The sequence below is a fragment of the Lagopus muta genome, chromosome 11 (assembly GCF_023343835.1).
Source record: "Lagopus muta isolate bLagMut1 chromosome 11, bLagMut1 primary, whole genome shotgun sequence".
Classification (NCBI taxonomy): Eukaryota; Metazoa; Chordata; class Aves; order Galliformes; family Phasianidae; genus Lagopus; species Lagopus muta.
The window spans coordinates 6,954,335-6,974,143 of NC_064443.1; the positions used below are offsets into that span (position 1 = coordinate 6,954,335).

Here is a 19,809-nt window from a genome sequence, read left to right on the forward strand (position 1 = left end):
TCTGTAAAGGGAAAGAATGAGTTAAAGATACATATTTGTAACTAGTAACATCTTGACATTTCAAGATTTTTATTATTTGAAGTCCCTTCCTGCCCTCCCAACTCAAAATCTCAACCAAAGCCCATTCAAAATTACTTTGTCACACCAAAAATTTCAGAACTTCTAGTTACCCTACTCTTACTGTATCAGACAAAACTGCTGTGCCCACATGTTCTTTCTATAACAACATCCTAGGACAAACCACAGTCCTACTTTATCTTCTTATTGTTCTAAACAACTACATTCAAGTATGTTTCCTTAGAAGTTCTAGAATAAGTAATAACCAATAAAGCTCTTCTAGTCATAAGCAAATAAGTCAATATAGCACAATTTAAAGCCTGTCCTAGAAAACAACATAAGCCAATTAAAAAGCACTTCATACACATAGACAATGTTTATGAAACATTTATGAAAATTGACTTTAATGTAACTGGCCATCTATCACATCGAAACCTAAAACATTTCAGTTTGAGCTATTTCTTTAGTCATAAAGTAGATTTTAATGCTAAATAAAAGCTCCTTCCTTCCCTACTATCTTTTAGTAGATACACTACTAAAAGAAGAAAGCTTCTTCAAAAGCATACTTACTGAAGAAATAAAGATAAGGAACCTATAATGATAACTTAATGGGACCAATGATAAGAGTGGCACACTGTTCTGAAGTAGATTCAAAAACTTGGCTCTGTCTACAGAGTATCATTCCCACCTCACCAGACACTTTGTAGTACTGACAAATAATTGCAAGGAGTCACCAAAGAACACTAACAATATTACAAAGATCTACAGCAGATTATGAACATGTGACCTTGGGCATTACATTAAACAGAGTCCAACAGACTCAAGCATTCGCCTTCCTCTTTTAGAAAGAGGACTCCTTTGTACCATCAGTTCAGCTCTCTCAGACATGCCTCAACTCTCTGCATCAACTGATCACTACATATGATACAACTTTAGCTATCAGCATCCTTGTATTAGACTCAGTACTTCTCCAACCTGGATTATCAGATCCAGTGAACATTAGCTGAATGTTGGACTTCTCATGGCATGTCTTTCCACTACAGCTCTATAGCAGTTTCATCCAACCTCTCTGCTCACTTACTTTTCCACCTACTTCAACACTTCTACTCTGTCTTTTCTATACTCACTGCTAGGCAGCGTCTTCAGTAATTAAGTAGAGTCAATCTGTAATCATCATCAATATCTTTCAGTTGGATTCACTTTACATTAACAGATGAAGTCATGAGCAACTCATATCAAAGCCAAACCAGACAATAAATTACTGGCAAATTGTTTTATCTTCATCTAAATTGTTCTCAGACATTAGGTATCTGGGCAAGTTCATTATGCCACTTTTATTAATAACAGCAATTCAAGTATTACACAAGTAATATCCAACTTCTCGTTTACCTCTTCTACACTGGGATCCTGCTGCTTCATGGAGCAGCCAGATTACTGTTCCAATGCTGTCCAGCTACCAGATCCAACTCAGAGCAGGGATAACACAACACCACACCAAGAGAGGCCATACACTGGCAACCTAACAAAGGCTTCATTACACGGCTGCAGGTTTCATTTTGAATTAGTGGAAAGAGACAGCCTTACCACTCACACTCTCACAACTTTGCCATTACTCATACTACCTCAATCCACCCTCATGTCGGTTTCATCCAGACCAGTTCCTCGATATTGTTTGCACATCAGCTTGACAACCATGCTGTCTGTCACAAGAGAGAGGACACAAACAAGACACTCAGGGCTGCAGAGGAGGGCAAAGTTGCTGAAACGTTCATGAGAATGTTGCCTGAGAATACTGTGTTGAAAGAGAAGCATGTGGGGTTCATCAGGAGTGCCAATTTGAGAGACTGCAGACACTACCACTCTCTTGCCTAAGGCATGTTAGCCATCTGTGCAGATATGGCTTGATCTCATCCAAAAAGATGATACATTTTAAAAAGTTACCATAACTAGTTGGAAGACTTCATGGGAAGAGAGAAAAAATATTTTACAGTTCCATTTTATACATTATACAGTGACTGAAGCAGAAAGAGTCAAACTCTGCGAAGAAAGGCTCACATTTTGAAATCGTCCTAAAATATACATGACAATAACTTAATTTTATCTCACTCCCATAGAAGAGCTGACATAGGCATCATTTTACATTTCAAATAGTTAAAGACAAATGCACATAATTAATGCCTCTTCAAGCTTGTACTTACTTCAGTAGAAGGATTAGCTGAAATCTCAAGTCTCCCCAGACACTCTGCTCTAATCTCCTTCTCACCAAGATTCCTCATTCACTACTTTTATTTTCCTTAATTTTAATGTGAGCGTTTGCATAGATTTATATATCAGGAGAAATCATTCTATAAAAGTCTCATTCCATTCTTATTGTTTTGGATATCTAAGGGCATTTCACAAATGCAGTTCACAAAGCTGCACAATCCCACAAGCAGTTGCACAGGGGTAACTCAGCAAGTGGCAAACAACATCCAGGATCCAGAAACTACTTAATTTGATTAAGCATAGCATGGAATGAGAAGCACTACGACTGTGGGATGCTGAGCTACGGCAGAAAACCTCTTGCAGTTAGAATGCCACATTTCAGGTCAAATGGAATATTTTTAGCACTGCTTAACAGCTTTCAATGTTGTTTCCTCCCTCCCCCTGCTCGCATCGCCTCTTCTGCTGCAAAAGTATCAAGAACAGACTCCTTATCTCTGACTAAACCACTAAGTTGATGTGCTTGCTGGAGAGCCACTCAGCTTCACTAGTCAGAGATATCTTGTATGCTACACACTGGCAGCTGAATGGAGAAGAGATAATGAGATTTCCCTTAATAGTAGAGACTTCCTATTTTGAAACCAATCAGAAGTTCTTTCAAAGAATTTTAAAAGCCATTTGAAAGAAAGCAATTTCTTTTGGTTGCGCTGTTCAAAAAACAAGTTTAATTAATGACAATATAAGAGATCCAGAAGACACTGGATCCACACTGCAGGGTTGTAAGTCTCACAACATCCATTACTTTTGTTTCACTAACCACTGCACCATTGGACAAGGAGTAAGAAGCAAGAAGAGAAAAAAAAAATCCAAACACTGAGTATTTATTTTAATAATTAAGTTTTACGCTTGGCATCTGCCTTTTCAGGATGATGGAAATAAATCCACTCGACCTTCCAAGAGAACTATCCTGCATTGGAAAGCCTTTTAATCCAGACCAACACCGCCACTGCAGAGGGCAAGTTATAAATGAGAAGGACTCAGAAGAACACTTCTTGAAGAAATTGAGAGGTAAGTTACTCGTTATCTGAAACTTTTACTAACTTTATTATTTAGCAAACTTTAGCAATACCTGCAAAAAATATTGCTGCACAGTAGTGACCATGCTCCAAATTCTCACATTATAGATTAAAAGGAAGTACAGGACTTTCAGACTGAGCTATTACTATTTTAACTGGCAGAACCACATGCATTTTTTAGTAGACTTGAATATCCTTTTTCACTAGATACGAGTAAGAGGAAGCAAGCTAAGGTTGGTGAGAAATACACCACTAGAATTCAGTGCTTTACAAACACATGCTCTGAACACCCTGAAGAACATACATGCATCCAGACAGAAAGCTAGTCAAGGTTCAAATGTACACAACAATATATTGCAGATTAAGCAAAAATAAATAACACATTAAGTATGAAACAAGCTAGTCTAACTTTTGAGAAGAGCTCTAAATGAAAACATCTGTTATATCACCAAGAGAATTTAACTGCATTTCTTTCTTGATTCATTCTTACTAGGAGATATTAGTTTTCTTATTCTGTCTAGCAATAGAAGAATACTTTCTTTTACCACTGCATCTGGTATGTTTAATAGCACCTCATTCACCACACTGCTGTCATTTCTGCTTTAGGATGTGACTGCAATGAATAAAAAGCTCAAATTGTAACAGTGTTTATAATGCTGCTTGAAAAGTATACATAGCCTGCTTCAAAAATTTTAGCTTTTCATACTGTTTTTAGGCTTACATTGTCAGAATAATTTTCTCAGATTTCTCAGTTAACTGCAAAAATACTAACAAAGTATTGTTTTCTGAGGAACAATAGACATCAGGCTTCAAGTATTAAGTGAACCCAACAGACAGCAGGTATAAGAAAGATATCCTATCATTTGATCTATTCTGGTAGTAGCATAGCCATGAAAAGCTCCTCATTCCAACCTGCATAAACAGGGAAAAACAAAAACGATTGAAGAGAGGTCTCCCTTCCATTGGAATAATTCAATTCCCTCAGTTGTTCTTAGAATGTTTTAAGAACTTGAAAAATCCTTCATGTAAATAGATAAAGAATCTCAAGTTTCAGCTTAGCAAAGTTTATTTTTATCACACAGCAATCTAAAAATTCCATTGTATATACAAAACATAATCTGAACAAATCCAACTGTAAAACAATGGTAAAACCCACAAACATTGTCATCTAGCTTGACAGGCAGATCATTCTTACAGCCCCTGGCCAAATCAAAACAATGGTAATCACAGAATCACAGAATTGTAGGGGTTGGAAGGGACCTCCAGAGATCATCGAGTCCAACCCCCCTGCCAAAACATGTGATTCTGTGACAATTCTGTAATGGTTATGTTCAATTTGCAAAATTTCTCTTAAAACTCGTTAGTGGCTCTGCATAGACTGCTGTACATCACCCAACATCCTCAGGACAGCTCCCATGTCACTTAAGAAGTGCCAGAGGCCTGAACACAAGATAATAAGATAATACATAAGATAATAATGGCAAAATCCAGGGCCAATGAAACTGTGAAGTTTAGAAAACAGTACCATCATCTCTTATAAATATCGTTGACATAGAGCCTGTCTCAAATGGTGGCACAAAGGCACAGTGGCACAATGCTGTTTTGATCATCTTTTATTTCTGCCATGCCCTGGGGAAGCATAAAGCATGATTTGCCATTGATCCTGTTATAACCTAAATATACTGCTGTTTGGCAGAGTCAAACAGCAGTAAAAACAAACGTGATTTTGCAGTTCTAAATCAGGTAGTCTGAACTGGCAAGCTAAGGAAACAACTGTCAGTTAAATAGTTCAGCAATTTTAACAGGACAACTTAGAGTCTTGCTCAAGAAGGATAGAGAAAACAGCCTAACAAATAAGATTACTGCCAGCACTCTAAGTGGCATTTTGATCTTGTTCAACCTAGCAGTCCATCCTCTCCATTAACAGATCTTTGAAGAACTACACAATAAATTTTTCAGTTAGACAGCACAAAGCCCTCAGAGGTGTGCACTGCCTTACCCACTGACTTAGAAAAAAATGTAGTTTTCACACCAGCAGACAGCTGAGCAGAAGCAGATCATTTATGGCATGAAGAGATCCTTCACCAGTAATTGCCTCACTTACATCCATGTGTTGAAGTTTGTAAATACAAACCAGTCCTAGAGGTGACATTTTTATTTGCTTTATGGAATATGGAATTTATATTTTTGGAATACTAAGCAGATAGAGGAAAATGTATTTAACACTGAACATTTCCCCCACATGTACACATTTTTTTCCCTAATTAATTCAATGGATGGAGGTCAGGCAATTGGGGAAGTTGCATTCAGGGAAGAAAATTCCAAACCCAACAACTAAAAGCAGAATATAATAGTTAGCAGCACTGAAATAACAAGGGATAGAAAAAATCTAGATGTAGTTTTCTGTAGGGGATGGTGCAGAGAAGGACAAGATGGGATTAACATTCGACTCTTCTCCTAGGTACACTGAAGCGTAGCCAAAACAGCATTCCTATTTGCCATTCAAGGGGACATTAGGTGATGTGCAGTAGAGATTGTGTTGAGGAAGCAATTTATCCAGACACAGGCTCTCCAAGTAATTTAGTAAGACCGTATCATTATACAGCAAACTAATTTCAAGCACTTAGTCCAAATCAAAGATATAAAAAGACAGTTTTTATAACATGAGAGCTCTCTAATCTTTGGCATATCTTTTATTCCACCAGCCTTCAAGAGAGCTTCATACACACACACCCCTTCATTTCCTCTATAAGGGCTATCTCAATTCTAGATTGAACTTTTTGGAGCAATAGGATTTTTACTGTGTGCCTAACTGGAACACAGCACATGGGGACTCTAACTTAACTGCTAACCCAGTGCTGACACTAGAAATCAAGTAGTAGCAAGAATATATGACTTCTTTTTTAAACCATACATCTCCCAGCACTCACAAATTGCTGGAGCCTAGATCTGCAGAAATTTAGCAGACATTTTTCTCCAGAGTACACACAGTACTCTAGAGAAAGAAACTAACACCTAGAGCTAGGTAATTCTCTCAATCCCTTCAAAGAACCACTGATGAATATTTAAAATTTCTTTTTTTAAAAAAAGCACAAAGTCTCAATTGTGGCTCTTGAAGCCCTCAGAACTACTTAATAACATTCATCACCAAATGTAGCAAGTAAATGGATCAATACAGTGGGAAAGGCATTGCAATAAAGGAGTGATGACAAAAGGACTGGCACAATGAAGAGGTACTATAAGGAAAGGAAGGAAGACTGCTCATCCATATCAGACGATTCTAGTTTCACGGGGAAAGCTTCACTAAGGAGGGATCTCCAGGAAGAGATCCTTCCCTAGCAGCAGTCAGCCCTTAAATGAGGTCTAAGAGAGGTGCAGCCAAGTGCCACCCCTTCCTGTCACACAGCTGAATTGCCTTCATCTGTGCTCCCAGGGCTGACGGGTCCTTTCCCAGGTGCTCAGTCAGTGGTTCAGGCCAGACTCAACAGTTACCACACACCAAGAAAATTATCAATCTTCAGTATTCTTGTAGCACTGTATATGTTCAGATTAAATCAATGAGGCCATTAATTAAAAACATGAGAATAACAATATTGAACTTTCATAGTCAAACCCTTTTTTATTGAAAGCAGGTGATCATAATGCATTGCACTGCTACTTACATAAATCTAGCACTGTAGGTACAAAGCACCACACATCCCACTGGAACCTGGCCCACTGCATTATGCTTGAAACACACCACAGTAATAGAAAGCAGTCTAGGTCATAAAACACATTCGCATGGATTAGAGGAAGTTATACTCACAGCTAGCATTTCTGTAGAGAAGAAAAGGTTCATGAAGCTGAAACTCCAAGTCTTTATTCACTGGTTCAACTAAGTTGTGCATGTTCAGTCGATTCACTATTGTAAAAACATGGTATGGAGAAGCAGACCTATTGTTTCAATTAAAACAAAAGCAAGGATTGAGACCTTGAACAACAGTTTTCTGAAACAGTTACGAATTAATCCTCAAAACTCCATTATTTTATGAACTGACACTTCAGTAGTCCTGAATATCCAATATTTCTTTTCTTCCAAGTCATCTCCTGGCAAGCCAACTAATGTCAATTTAAAACCATGCTTAACTCAACTACGATTAGAATTAATGTAACAGTTGTGAACTGCAGAATCAAAGATATGCTGCAAAAAAAAAAAAAAGAAAAAAGAAAAAAAAGAAAATGCTGTTCAAAAACAAACATGTTGTACCCATAAGCAGCCACATAATGAACACAGCAGCACAATGAAGGCCTCTGGGGCAGTAGTTTGTTTTAGGTCACTCATGTCTAATAAAAATAATTAGCTAAGAAAACAAAAGATACTCGGGCAAAAATCAGACATAATTAGGTATTAAGTATAAAGATTTTTATAGCAACATGGCCATGTTTACTGAATGACCAGCAACAAAATCTGCCAAGAGCTGCTATGGAGGAGGCAAACTGTCCTTGCCATTCCAAGGCTGTCTTTAATGTTCCTAACAGAGCTTTTGTGAAATAAACAGGTTGTCATGGGAAAACTCTCTCTTTAGTTTTTAATTTGATTGTTTTTCCTCCACTATTTCCAAACTTGGAACTCAAGCAAAGTTAAGAGCACTAGGTTATTCGCATCCCTTTATAGTGCCAAGACAAAATTATTGGAACAACCTATAGTTTGTATGCTTTGGGACAGGTTGATTATGTCTGCATTACTCACATCATACACACAGCAGACTTATTTCATTGTTAGGTTTCTGATTTGCAACTTAAAATGTTTATTATTAGTTGTATTTATGGAGTGCTTCTGAAAAAAATTATTCCTGTTCAATCCTTTTCTTTACCCCAAGTAATTGTGAATTTCTTTCTGTTCTAATGAGGAAATCAAGAGGCTCCCAAGTGACTTAACTAGCATCATCCATTTACAGAACCAGACAGGATATGAAAGAAATAAAGTGATGAGAGATTTTTTAATTTGTCATCTATACTGTTTTCATTAGCAACTTCACACGTGTTAGAAAGCCAAGGATTTCACAGCATTTAACAAACACAAAACCAAATGCTACTGTATTAACAAATGCAGATTGATAAACTACATTTCTGTGTGGATACATATGAAGCAATTACTAAGTATGACAATTTTTCAGCAGTAATTTTAACAGGGTCATTCGCCTTTGCACAGTTTAGTCCTCTCAAAATACACACATATATGTTAATCACTAGACAAACATTACTGCATGCAATAAATCTACTATGAAAGCTGCATATGGAGCCACATGAGTCTTGTTTTCTTCTTAGAGCAGACAAGAAGACATAAAAATAACCCTTACCTTTTGTACACAAACAAGGTACCTTCTATGTCAGTCTTCTCCTACAAAAAACAGTACGTATGTTTAGGGAATATCCTCACTAGCTTCTGTGTAATGTTTTAATTAGAGGTATCATTTACAATATTCTTATCTTGCCACACAAGTTTGCCATCCCTCCTTTTCAGCAATGACCTCCTTTTTCCCTAGTAAAACTAGGGAAATTAAATCCACTTCCAGGAGATGTACTTCACGTCCTTAACTCACTGATGTGTTACACGGCATACGCCCAGCCTGACCAGTCAGAGCCGAACGCTTTGCTCACAGCTCCTTATTCTCAGACACTGGCTGCTATCTGCACACAGCAGACAAGTCGTTTACTTAAATGCCCACAGTACCAGCACAGACAACAACAAAACAACGTAGCTATGCACCACAGCTGCTTCCCACTTGAAATTTCAAGCTTACCACGTGTCAAGGTCCCCAGTGCTGAGAGCCACACACAGCTCCAGAGCTGAGCACAAGAAGGTGAACTGCAGCGTATTTATGCCTTCTGAGCTTTGTGATGAAACGGCAGCAGTCAGAGAAAGTTGGAGGGGCACGGTACGGCTATGCTCTGACCCTGGGTAGCGCTTCTTCCTTAACCAACACCGCTAAAGGTGCCTCTTCCCTGCCGTTCGGACACCAAGACCCAAACCAGAAAGGAAAGCACCTCAGGCCAAAGCTACGCTTTAACGCAATGACGAACACTGCTTCTCAAAGCCCGCTGTTCCTAAAATAGGGCTGCGAGCAACAACCGACGGCGAGACCCATCGAGCCGCCCGCCCTGCGGCACCAACCCCCGCCCCGCCGCCGCTCCGGCACGGACCGGGCACAGCTCTCCTCAGGCAAAACCGCCTCCCGAGCCAAACCCTGCCGGGGGAAGGCCCTAAATCCCAAACCGGGCGGCCGCGGCCCCATCGCGACCCGCCGCCCCGCGGCCGGAAGACCCGGGAGAGCCGTTCCCCACTTACCCACTCGTTAGCCTTCGGGCTGAAGCTGTAGAGCGCGACCTGCCCGGTCACGTCGGCGATACTGGTGATGTACGGATCGTGCTGCTTGAGGGCCGCCAAGCTGATCTCCTGCCCCGCTCTGCTCGCCGCCTCCATCTTGGCTCCCGGCAGCCACCCGCGGGGGCGGGCGAGAAGCGGCCGCGCGGTGTCACTGTGCGCACGGCACCGCCGCCGGCCGGAACGCTGAGCTCCGCGCCTGACGTTCCGCCCGCGCTCTGGACCCCCGCTGCGCCCTGCTCAGCCCCACGGCAGAGCACGGTGGTACGCGGGGCTGGCTGAGTAACCCCGGGGTGTAGCTGTAACCCCCTTTACTCAGAACAAAGCACAAACAAAATAGATGCTCCCTTTTACTTTGTTACGCGGCAGCTGTCTTTGCATTTACCGAATCTGCTGTGATCATTTAAATTGCCATCGGTGGAATTGCCATCAGCCGTGCTGCCATGAGATGAAAAGAGACACTCTGTGTAAAAAATGAAGAGACTGAAAATTCAAAGTCATGTGACACCATGTCTCACCATGGGTTATCCTCCAGTACTGTACGCCTATACAAAGACACCCAGTGTGAACTGCGTCAGATGAGATGTTCAGTTTACTGCACAGTTATCTCCCCACATCTGGGCATGCCTGAAGGAGGAATGGCACGAGAAATACAAAACTTCAAAGCTCACCATAGCCCAAGACTGTGGGAAGATTTTGTGTGCTCCATCCTGTACTGCAGAGCAGCACTCATGGGGCTTTCCTGTGCTGCAGGAGGAGCTGCAGAAAATGATGCAGTCAGTGCTACAGACTCAGTGGTTCTAATCTGGTGTCTAATTATTCCACAGTCTACAGCAGGATATAGAAATATTAAAACCCTTCTGAGGATGTAGAGAACGTCATGTAAGCTCTCCCTTACCACAGGTGATGTTCTTTACTGCAGATAGATAGACTTCTAGCAGTTAGCTCTTTAGTTTAATCTTCTAGGGGAATTACCAGGTCTCTGCCTGAATCAATGGCTGAGCACCAGGTGCAGCTAAACTAGGGAGCTCAGGATCAAGCAATGCACTCGAGTGATCCAAAGAGGTGGGGCCTGGATCCATCCCTCCTCTCATTTAAGGGTAGGGTTAGCAGACAAGGGAACTGCATCTCGTTGAGACTGCATTTCTTTGGAGCTGTTGCTGGTTATTGGAAGGAATGAGTCAATTTCTTTTCTTTTTCTGTCATTCTGTTTTATATTGTTTGTATTCTAGGGAGAAGTTCTGTCATTGCCTTTGTTTGCCTTGTCTATCCTTTTCTATAAAGGCAGATGTTTAAGGTATGATAAGGGTCTGGCTGTTGTGTGGCTCCATAAAAAGTCCTTCTGACAAATAGTAGAAAAGTCAAGTTCCAGTAGGATGCAACTTACTTATTTTCCAAGTAATTCTTCTTTTTTTGAGTGAACGCTAATTTATTTATTTTGATGTCAGACAGTTCAAGTATGAAGTCATTTCATTTTTTTTTAAAAAGACAAAAAAATTCCTATGTATTTCATTCCACTAACTTGCCACAGAATCATGAGAACTAAACATGAGTTAAAGAAAAATCATACAAATTATGGAGAACAACCCATGAAGAAAGCCCCATGAATCTTCCATCTCTTCTTTCTCTGACGAGGTCTCATCTAATCTATAAAACTCAGATTTTCACTGGTTCTCTTGGTGAAGTGCATAAAATCAATTCCATCGAAGGGTAGAGAATGACACGTAATATGATGTCAGAGAAACTTTGTAAAAATGTCTAGTCATGATTTAATAATGCTTCAAGTTTAGTAATAATGACAGTATGAAAAAGTCCAATTCTGAAAGGAATATTTGTAAAGAAGACATTCAACATTCAAAAGGCTCAAATGACAAATGACAAAAACTTTTCAACAGTTGATTTTAAATAGCATCTGAAACACCAATCAATTTCTTTCTATAAGGTCGCATAAAGCAAAGGTATCTTAAAACAAAAAAACTTGACGAAGAACAGCTTTCTGCTATGCCAGACCTTTTCAGCTGTGAAAACTCCTTGACTGTATCTTAAATTAAAAATGAAACATAAGGAGCAGTGTTTTCCAGTTATGGAATTGTTATGGATTGTTTTCCTCCTTTGCCTGCTAATTCCACTTCTGCATTTGAGAGATTTATTCTCTCTGCCCTTCTTCACTGCTGTTGCCTTGCAAGAATACATTTTATATCAGAAATGAGTCATATGACCTGCCATCTGCTTCCTCAACCTTGAAGGACGCTGAAGTGTATGATATACTTAGATCTGAGCTGTGACCTATGTGAACTGAAATGTTTGTTGTCTCCATTCAGGCCTGTTCTGATTATTGTATATCGCGGATTTCTTTGTCCTTCTCTGAAGCTATGCAACAGTCACTGCTGGGAAAAGTTCATCCATTGCTCTCTTTCCCACAGAAGTGGGATGCTGTACATCATTATGTTATGCCCTTTTGATGTTTCCTCTGTGAGCAGGACAGATTCCATTTGTGTTTCAACAAACAAACGAACATTTATGTCATGTATTTCAGCTATTTAACTGTGGTTTATAGGACAGAATATTTTTATTTATTACCCTATGTACTTTTATCTGCTTGATATATGTTAATATTAAGGTAGGTGAAATAATAAAAATCCTCTTTTACCCCTTCAGTTGCTTGTGACAGCATGACTGGGTCTCTCTACTGATGGCTGCTCTGCTCATTGCAATTGTACAGATTCTTTCTCTCTGGCCCTTTTTTTTTTTCCACACGGTAAATTAGTTATGTGCTTCCAAAGCTAATTTTGCTTCCTTTCAGACTTAACACAGGAAAAAAAAATATTCCACAGTCTGCAATACCTTTGTTTTTCCCCTGTTAACTGCATGCTGTCAGGAAAGAATACATTGCTGCTGTTAAAATGATGGAGCAGTGCAGTAAGCATTCCCAGTCAGTGCCTTTTCTGTTATTACTACAAGTTGAATCATAATCTGGTGGAGTCCAGCAAACCCAAGTGACTCACAGAGCTGCCATTCTGTAACCTTCACTGTTTTCCACTTGAAACAAATTTCAGAAGTTTCTGATATGTCATCTGTAAAATATATTATGATGCTTTTTATTGGTTTGATTTCTGATTTCCTTGAATTGCAATAGCAGGCAATTCTCGCTTTATTTATTAGTAATTGTGTTGGTATTTATACCTTAAATTTTAGTGATAATGGTTGTAATTCTATGGAGTTCATTTATCTGGGCTTAGCTTTAGCTAGGGCAAATTGCCCTGATGAATACTTCTCTTATCTATTGATTAGAGAAGTCTTAGCAGACTTCCATTTTGCATTTGAATTCCTTGGACAGGCTTGCAAATATTTGTCTTCTCCTTTCTGTGAGAGACATCAATTTCTAGGTGCTTTTTTAGATTTTAAAGAGGTTAAAATTGTAGGGAGGGGAGGATGCTAGAACTTTGCTGGGACACTGTTTTGTTTGAAAAATAATTTTTATTCTCAAGAAATGCTACTTGAGCCTTTTTATTTACTTGCTATTTACTATAGTATTTAATTCAGTTGTACTCTTTGCTCTTTTAAGGCACATTTGACCTTTGCAATTGGCGAGGCTGTCAGTTCCTAATATTCAGTCTCCTCACTGTGCTTTACAGTTACAAATAATTCTTCATATGATGATTCTCTGGTGCTATACTGGTGTAGGGTAACTGAACACTACTATGTTTGGAGGTAAAGACCCATCTCCTTGCGGCTGACATCTGAGAATTATAATTGTTGAGAACTATTTCAGGAATGGGCTTCTGTGCTACACTCACTAGCAGTTTATGCTATATTTATGTGCATGCAAAAGGTTACCTTTCCTGGAAATCATTTTGCTCTTTAAGAGTGCTGAATGAATCCCAGGCTTTTAATGTCTTCCGACCTGCAGTATGTTCTTTCTTCTCTAATGCTGTGTCCACAGGTACTTTCTTGCCATTTCACAGTAATGGATATTTAACCTTAGCTTTGAAAAATCTTCTTCAGCCCTTAGAGGAAGCTTTTCCAAATGATTGTATATTGCAGTTATAGAGAAGCAACATCTACAGAGTCTCTTGGTCACCAAGTTAGTTTCCATTTGTTTTTCCCTTGGTTACAAAACTAAACTTATTAGAACGCTTGCTGATCGTCATTAGGATAAAAAAGCATCAGATATACAGCCAGGGTATATTCCTTGAAGTTTTAGTGACTAAATTTTTGATACATTTGTCAATTCATTATAGTCTGAGTGTTATACTTTGTAGGAATTGCATAAAACTGAAGGGAATTCAGGGATAAAAGTAGAAGAATGGCACAAGACTTGGAGAACTGGCCTTGTGAGAGAAAACAAAATAATTTCTTATGTTGCTGCATCACAAGAAAGAGAAAATTAAAGGAGTATGGTGGTCATTTGATGTATAAAAGATCTTTATGAAAGTCAGATCTCCACAGCTATTGGCAAAAGGACAGAATCAAATCTGGTTACTGTGCAGCAGATATAATTAGGTTGTGTTCATTACAATTCTAATCAGAAGAAATTGTTAAGTGATACATATTAAAAAGGTTCTGATTTTTTTTTCCCCCACTGTTTCTTCTTAAAGATCAGATGCTTACAGTATCTATCAGAAATGATCTTTGCATACTTCCTACATTTGTGCAGTGCCTCTTGTTAATTATTCCTGTTTGCTGTTGTATCATTTCTCTTCCACCTTTCTCAGGAGATTTGTGTCCCTTCTCCTCTGCCAATAAATTGCTTATGTCACCTTAATGAAATAAGCCAACCAAGTGTATCTACAGTTCTCCATATCAAAAAAGGCAGTTTCTGGTCTGGGATTTGTCAACAGGGCCTTGTGATTTTGCAACTATATCTGTAGTACAGTGTGAATGGATGAAGAACAGTGATAATCTAAACAATTAAAATGTATGGGATTGATTGATGTGTATCTACTCCTCCTTTTGGACTGTCGTCACTTTAAAGAAGTGAGGTGTAGGAAAATAGCAGTGGGACTGGAGACTTATCCAGCTGTAGTCTGAGCTATTTTTATGCTGTACCTAAAACATGGATAATATGAAACAATTTTATAAAGTATCTCAGTTTAGATCTTGCAGTACTGAAATCTGATTTTAAGTATAAATTACTTTGGTTCCATTTTGTCACATGATAGCTGCAGTCATGATTCTGTGACAAATGGATGACTCTTTCTTTTCCTTTTTTTCCTTGTACAATTGGCAAAATGTTTTTCATGATTCCTGCTTCAGATTTTCTAGAACAACCCTGAATTTTCAAAACAATAAAACAGAAGTGGGAGAAAAAATTAATCAATGAGTTCACTGTGATTTTGGACATGATGATCACCAACTGTCTTTATGACAGATGCTAAAACACTGTAAGGCATACAAAAGCCATTAAATTACACTTTGCTCAATAAAATTAAGAGAATGAAAATAGATTTTTTTTTACAGTGAAGCTGTCTCCACAACAGCATAAGAGGTTGAAATAGGTCACAGGCAGCCCTCCTTACCTTGCTCAAGAACATTAGAAGGATTAATCATTTATGGATTATCTCCTAGAAACAATGATCTGGTGCAGACAGGTAATCCAATCTCCTCTATCTTTCTAACCTGGTTTGCCGTTTCACAGGGGATTGTGCAAGGGTGGCATTTTTTTCTAGGAAGACATTGTCTGCCTGCCAGCTTGAAACGTGTAAATTGCTGGAATTTGCATCAAAAATATGACAGCTCTTCTCTGACAAAGGTAGGTAGTGAGATTAGGGGGTAAAACTAATTCTTTTAACTAGAGCATTGAGTTTTGGCTCAGAAATGTTATTTTCACCTTTAGCTGAAATTTCTCAATGAAGAGAGTAAAGAGAAAACTTTGTCATTGACAAATCAGAACTAGAAAGAAAACTTTATTCCTGATACTCTGGGCTTTGCATTAATATCAGGTAGTATCTTCTGGACTAAATTTGCCCAAAAATTTAACTACATTTTACATTTGAATACTGGCCTTTCAGCAATTGCAGTCTTTACAAGTGCATTCAAACTAGGTATACTGCCTTACTGTTGTAGATTTATGTGCTCAGTGTAATATATAGGGCTTTGGACATACACTGTTGCCAGTTTTGTTATTTTATGCAACAAGGAGGTGCAGGGCTTGCTGCTGAATGTATTGCTGTACTAATCTAATTAATGAGAATGAACTCTATTGCAAATCCCCGCGGGGGCAAATTACCAATTGGACTAAGATATTGCAGAAGCAAAGGTGCACCATCAGGGAGTCTCAATTGCTCATTTCATTTTACATTCAGTTTCTGTTTTATTGATATAACAACATTATGGAAAACAATATGCAATGACTGTTAGAAGGCTCTGAGCAGCCTTTTCTTAGTTTTCCTGCACACATCACAGACTGCACAGATTGAAGTTACAGTTAGTTTAGCAAGATTCTGCTTTCTGTAGAACTAAGAAATGCAGAAAGAATAATTGTGCATCAGTAGTAAATGTCATAAGCCTTGAGCAAAATACTTTGTTAGAACAATGTCAGTTTCCAAACTCTGAATAAAAAATGATGTTAAATATTGAACAATTGACTCTAATTATGTTCTGTCCGATTTATGGCACTACTGTGTGCTTATATTTTTATTTTCTTTTAAACATCCTTTTGTATTCAAGGTTCCTGAGCCACTTTGAACATCTATGTCTAGCCCTATCAAAACTGAGATTATCACACAGATCTTAAAATGTGGCTTTACATTCTTTCTACTCTTAGAAGCATTGCTACTCTTAGAAGCATTGCTATAAAATAGCTTATCTGAAGTTCCTTTTCAATATTCTTTGAGCAGGTCATCTTACAGAGCATGCACATATTGGAGAATTGGCTTTAAATTCGGTTGGGTGAGTTTTGTATAATCCAAGACTATTTTTTCAATAGGTTTTCCTTGATGTGGTACAGCACTAGTAAAGAGAATGCAACATAACAGCTTTTAAAGCTAGTCAGGTGTGATTGGGAACAAATACAACATAAAACAGGTTGGTGATGTTGGCTTTTTTTGGTGCTACTTGGGTTGCTTGGTGTCAGCAGGATGGGAATCTCCCGAACCTTGTATGGGGAGCAGTAGTGTCATTTTGCATGTTATTAAACTACTTCAGCTCTTGGTGCTTTAGTTTTCCCAATAGGGAATAAATATAATGGCTTTACACGTAACTACAAATTTAACTGAACTGTGTTATAAGAAGTCATGTTACTTCTTGAAGAGTAACATGAACTGTGGGTGTTAGAGAGATATTTCCTTCCTTTGAGGAAGGGCTGGTGAGTTCCTGGAGCATCCCAAGGCCCAGTGGAAGGTGAGGACAGAAGCTGCTGACCTGCTGTGATCCTAATGTTGTGGCAAGACTAAATAAGTGGTTTCAGTGCTTTCAGTCACTTTTGCTCCAGGATAGGTTTCCTCAGCCCCGCTGTCCCATAAAACCCAACACTGGAAATTGGCAACCTAGCTGTGGCACAGGGCTTAGCACATGGAACTGTTTGGTTCAGGCAGGCCTTGATGGCTGCAGAGAGAGAGCAGTTGCGGCCCTTTGGCTTGGGACCGCATATCCCTTGGCTCTGGTGCTATAAAATGAGTGATCAGATATTACTGAATTACTTAAGAACAGATGCAGTAACAATTTTTTTAATTTCAAGTGGAATATGTGCGGTTATGTGTCTAAAAATAGCAGTCAACTAGTAAAATATTGCTTACAAAATAGTGAGTACACATTTACTGAGGCTTTCATTTTGAAAATGGTTGTAGCTTTAGAGATCAGTCACATTAGATTGCTTACTTTGGCACATTTTTAAAGGAAAAACAACTAACATATTGTGCATCGAACCGTCCGCTGCATTCGTACAGTAATTTTCCTCTAGCAGTATTTCACAATAAAATTACTCGTGTCTTGTGGAGTTAGTGTACTGTAATGGCGAATCCAATGAGCTTGTGTAGGGGTGGTGTCTTTTGTCAGGCAAGTGACTGAAGACCTGATAAGCATCTCTTCAATAAATTGTAATAATCACCAGCAGTTATTTAAGCACCTCCAGAGTACCAGTATACATGACAGGCTCTAACTGGCTCTTTCAATATTCTCAAGTCAATAGAGTGATTACTTCTCACTTTCAAAAATCGTCACCTCTTCTAAAGTCCATATTAGTTGCATGTTTTCAAAACAAATTTAACAGACTGATAGTCTCAGTGTAAATAATGCACATGTGTAAAAATAGCTAAGAGCCCTCTGTCTCTTCCTTTGTGGCATTGATGCTTCCCAGATCTGGCCAGCCCAGCCAAGTTTGGTAGTTCTGGGGATCTGAGCCCAGTCCTTGCACCAGCACCCAGCCCCTTTTCTGCCCATGAGAGAAATCTGTGGCTAGTGGCATCTCGATAGGTCAGACTTACTGTGGTTGCCTTTCCCATATCACTGTGTACCTGAGCATGAGGTGTTGGTAAGGCAGAGGTGGGGTGTTTTCAGGAAGGCTTGCACTAGTATTACAAAAGAGGCCTGCCAACTGATAGAAATGAATTCCAGCAGTGCTGAACAGGGCCAGAATGACCATAGTTTGCTACTTTCTTTAACTAAAAAGAGGTCAAAACAACTTAGCAAAATGTAGAACAAAAAATTAGCTCCATAAAATGTTTCTGCTCTGTGATAAAACCAGCATACAGAGTATTTTTGCTTCTTCCTGTTCAGAAAACTTCCAACCAGCTCCATTTTCACGATAGACTTGTTGCCTGAATAATTCATGACTGGTGTTATGTCTTGGAGGTAAGCTGAAGCAGGAGTGAGAGCTGCTGGTGTACCTGCAGCACGTGGTAGGCAGCATGGGACCAGCTGGAGAGGAAGGCAGGCTGCTTCATCTGACATTTGTTTTAATTCTCATTAGCAAGAGTGTCTGCATGAGGGTAGCAGGGACAGTCAGGTTGGAGGATGTCTTAGCTTATGAATACAGCACTGCTTTTAGGGTGTATTTGTCTGAGGAAGGGCATCAAAAACACACACCCAAGGTATTTTCAAATATCCTCCCATTAGAGTCTGTTTTGGTTATTTTTCTTGGTGGTTTTTGTGTTTTTGGTTTTTTTTTTTTTGGATTCAGACATAAATTCTAGGTGTGATGGGGAGCTGGCCAAGCATGCTGTGCAAACCTTTGAGGTTTAGCACTCAAAGGCCACTAAGTGAGTCATGAGCTTCTGTGACATGAGAGTTAGCCAGTGCTGTTGGCTTACAAGCAGTCACGATCTGTCACAGCAATGATCAGTTATTCGTGTTGCTTCAGAAAATCTTCCAAATATTACTGTGTAATATCAGGTTCTGTACATTTGTTTTGCTTCAGACATTTGTTTTTGTGGCCCTCGCCCACTTTGTGGTGCTTGTCTAATGCTCACACCTCTGCAAAGTGCTCTCTCCCCACAGCTTAGTGGCACCATGCCAAGTGCTGAGGCATTTAAGGGTAGGAGTTCTTTTCTTTTCAAACAAGGAGACGCCTATGAAGTGAAATTCACTGCAAGTGAAAGCTGGTAGCTGAAACACTGATGCTACCAGGTGGGTTTAGCTGCCAGTGTGAGGGCACTTTGTCGAACATTTTAACGGAGAGGAAAAAAGTATAATGTAACTGTATTACAGTAATTCATTTACTACCATCACATAGTAGTGCAGAGGCACTTATTAAACTTACTCCAGTTCTCTTTAGTTCTTTATACACTCAAGAAAAAAAAATCAAAAGCAAGAAAATATTGTCTCAAGTTATTTTTTATTTGCATCTCTATTCAGAATTTAATATTAGTGTTCACAGAAAATATTCTAGTCCATGGGCTATTTGCAAACTATTCACTGGGACTGTTACTTAAAAAAAAATGTTATTGTAATTTTCAATTCCTTAAGCAACGCTGTAGCAGTTCTTGATAAGCTCACAAAGCCATCAAGTGTTCTCTGGAGGATGCATGTAATAATAATAATGTTAATAATAATGCATGTAATGAGACATCAAGACACATTGATGGTTTTAATTTATATGTAAAAAGATTAATTATGATTTTTTGTTGTTGTTGTTTCTCACTGAAAAGCAATCTAATGCAAGAAAAAGTTTGC

At 39.0% G+C, this 19,809-nt stretch overlaps 1 protein-coding gene across 3 annotated transcripts in view; it reads right to left on the bottom strand.

Annotated features, from left to right (window-relative positions):
• DCP1A (decapping mRNA 1A) overlaps positions 1–9,865 on the bottom strand; it is a 32,752-nt gene extending 22,887 nt beyond the window's left edge. Inside the window, exons 1-3 of one of the 3 annotated variants that reach the window (XM_048957527.1) lie at positions 9,664–9,864; positions 8,675–8,715; positions 7,141–7,268 (exon numbers count right to left, since the gene is read on the bottom strand). In XM_048957527.1, the coding sequence (XP_048813484.1) occupies positions 7,141–7,268; positions 8,675–8,715; positions 9,664–9,798 (304 nt within the window). In that variant the 5' untranslated portion in view covers positions 9,799–9,864. Of the gene's footprint in view, positions 1–7,140; positions 7,269–8,674; positions 8,716–9,118; positions 9,443–9,663 lie in introns of those variants that run through there. The other 2 variants (XM_048957529.1, XM_048957528.1) reach the window with 2 other exon arrangements.
• Positions 9,866–19,809: the final 9,944 nt, after the last annotated feature.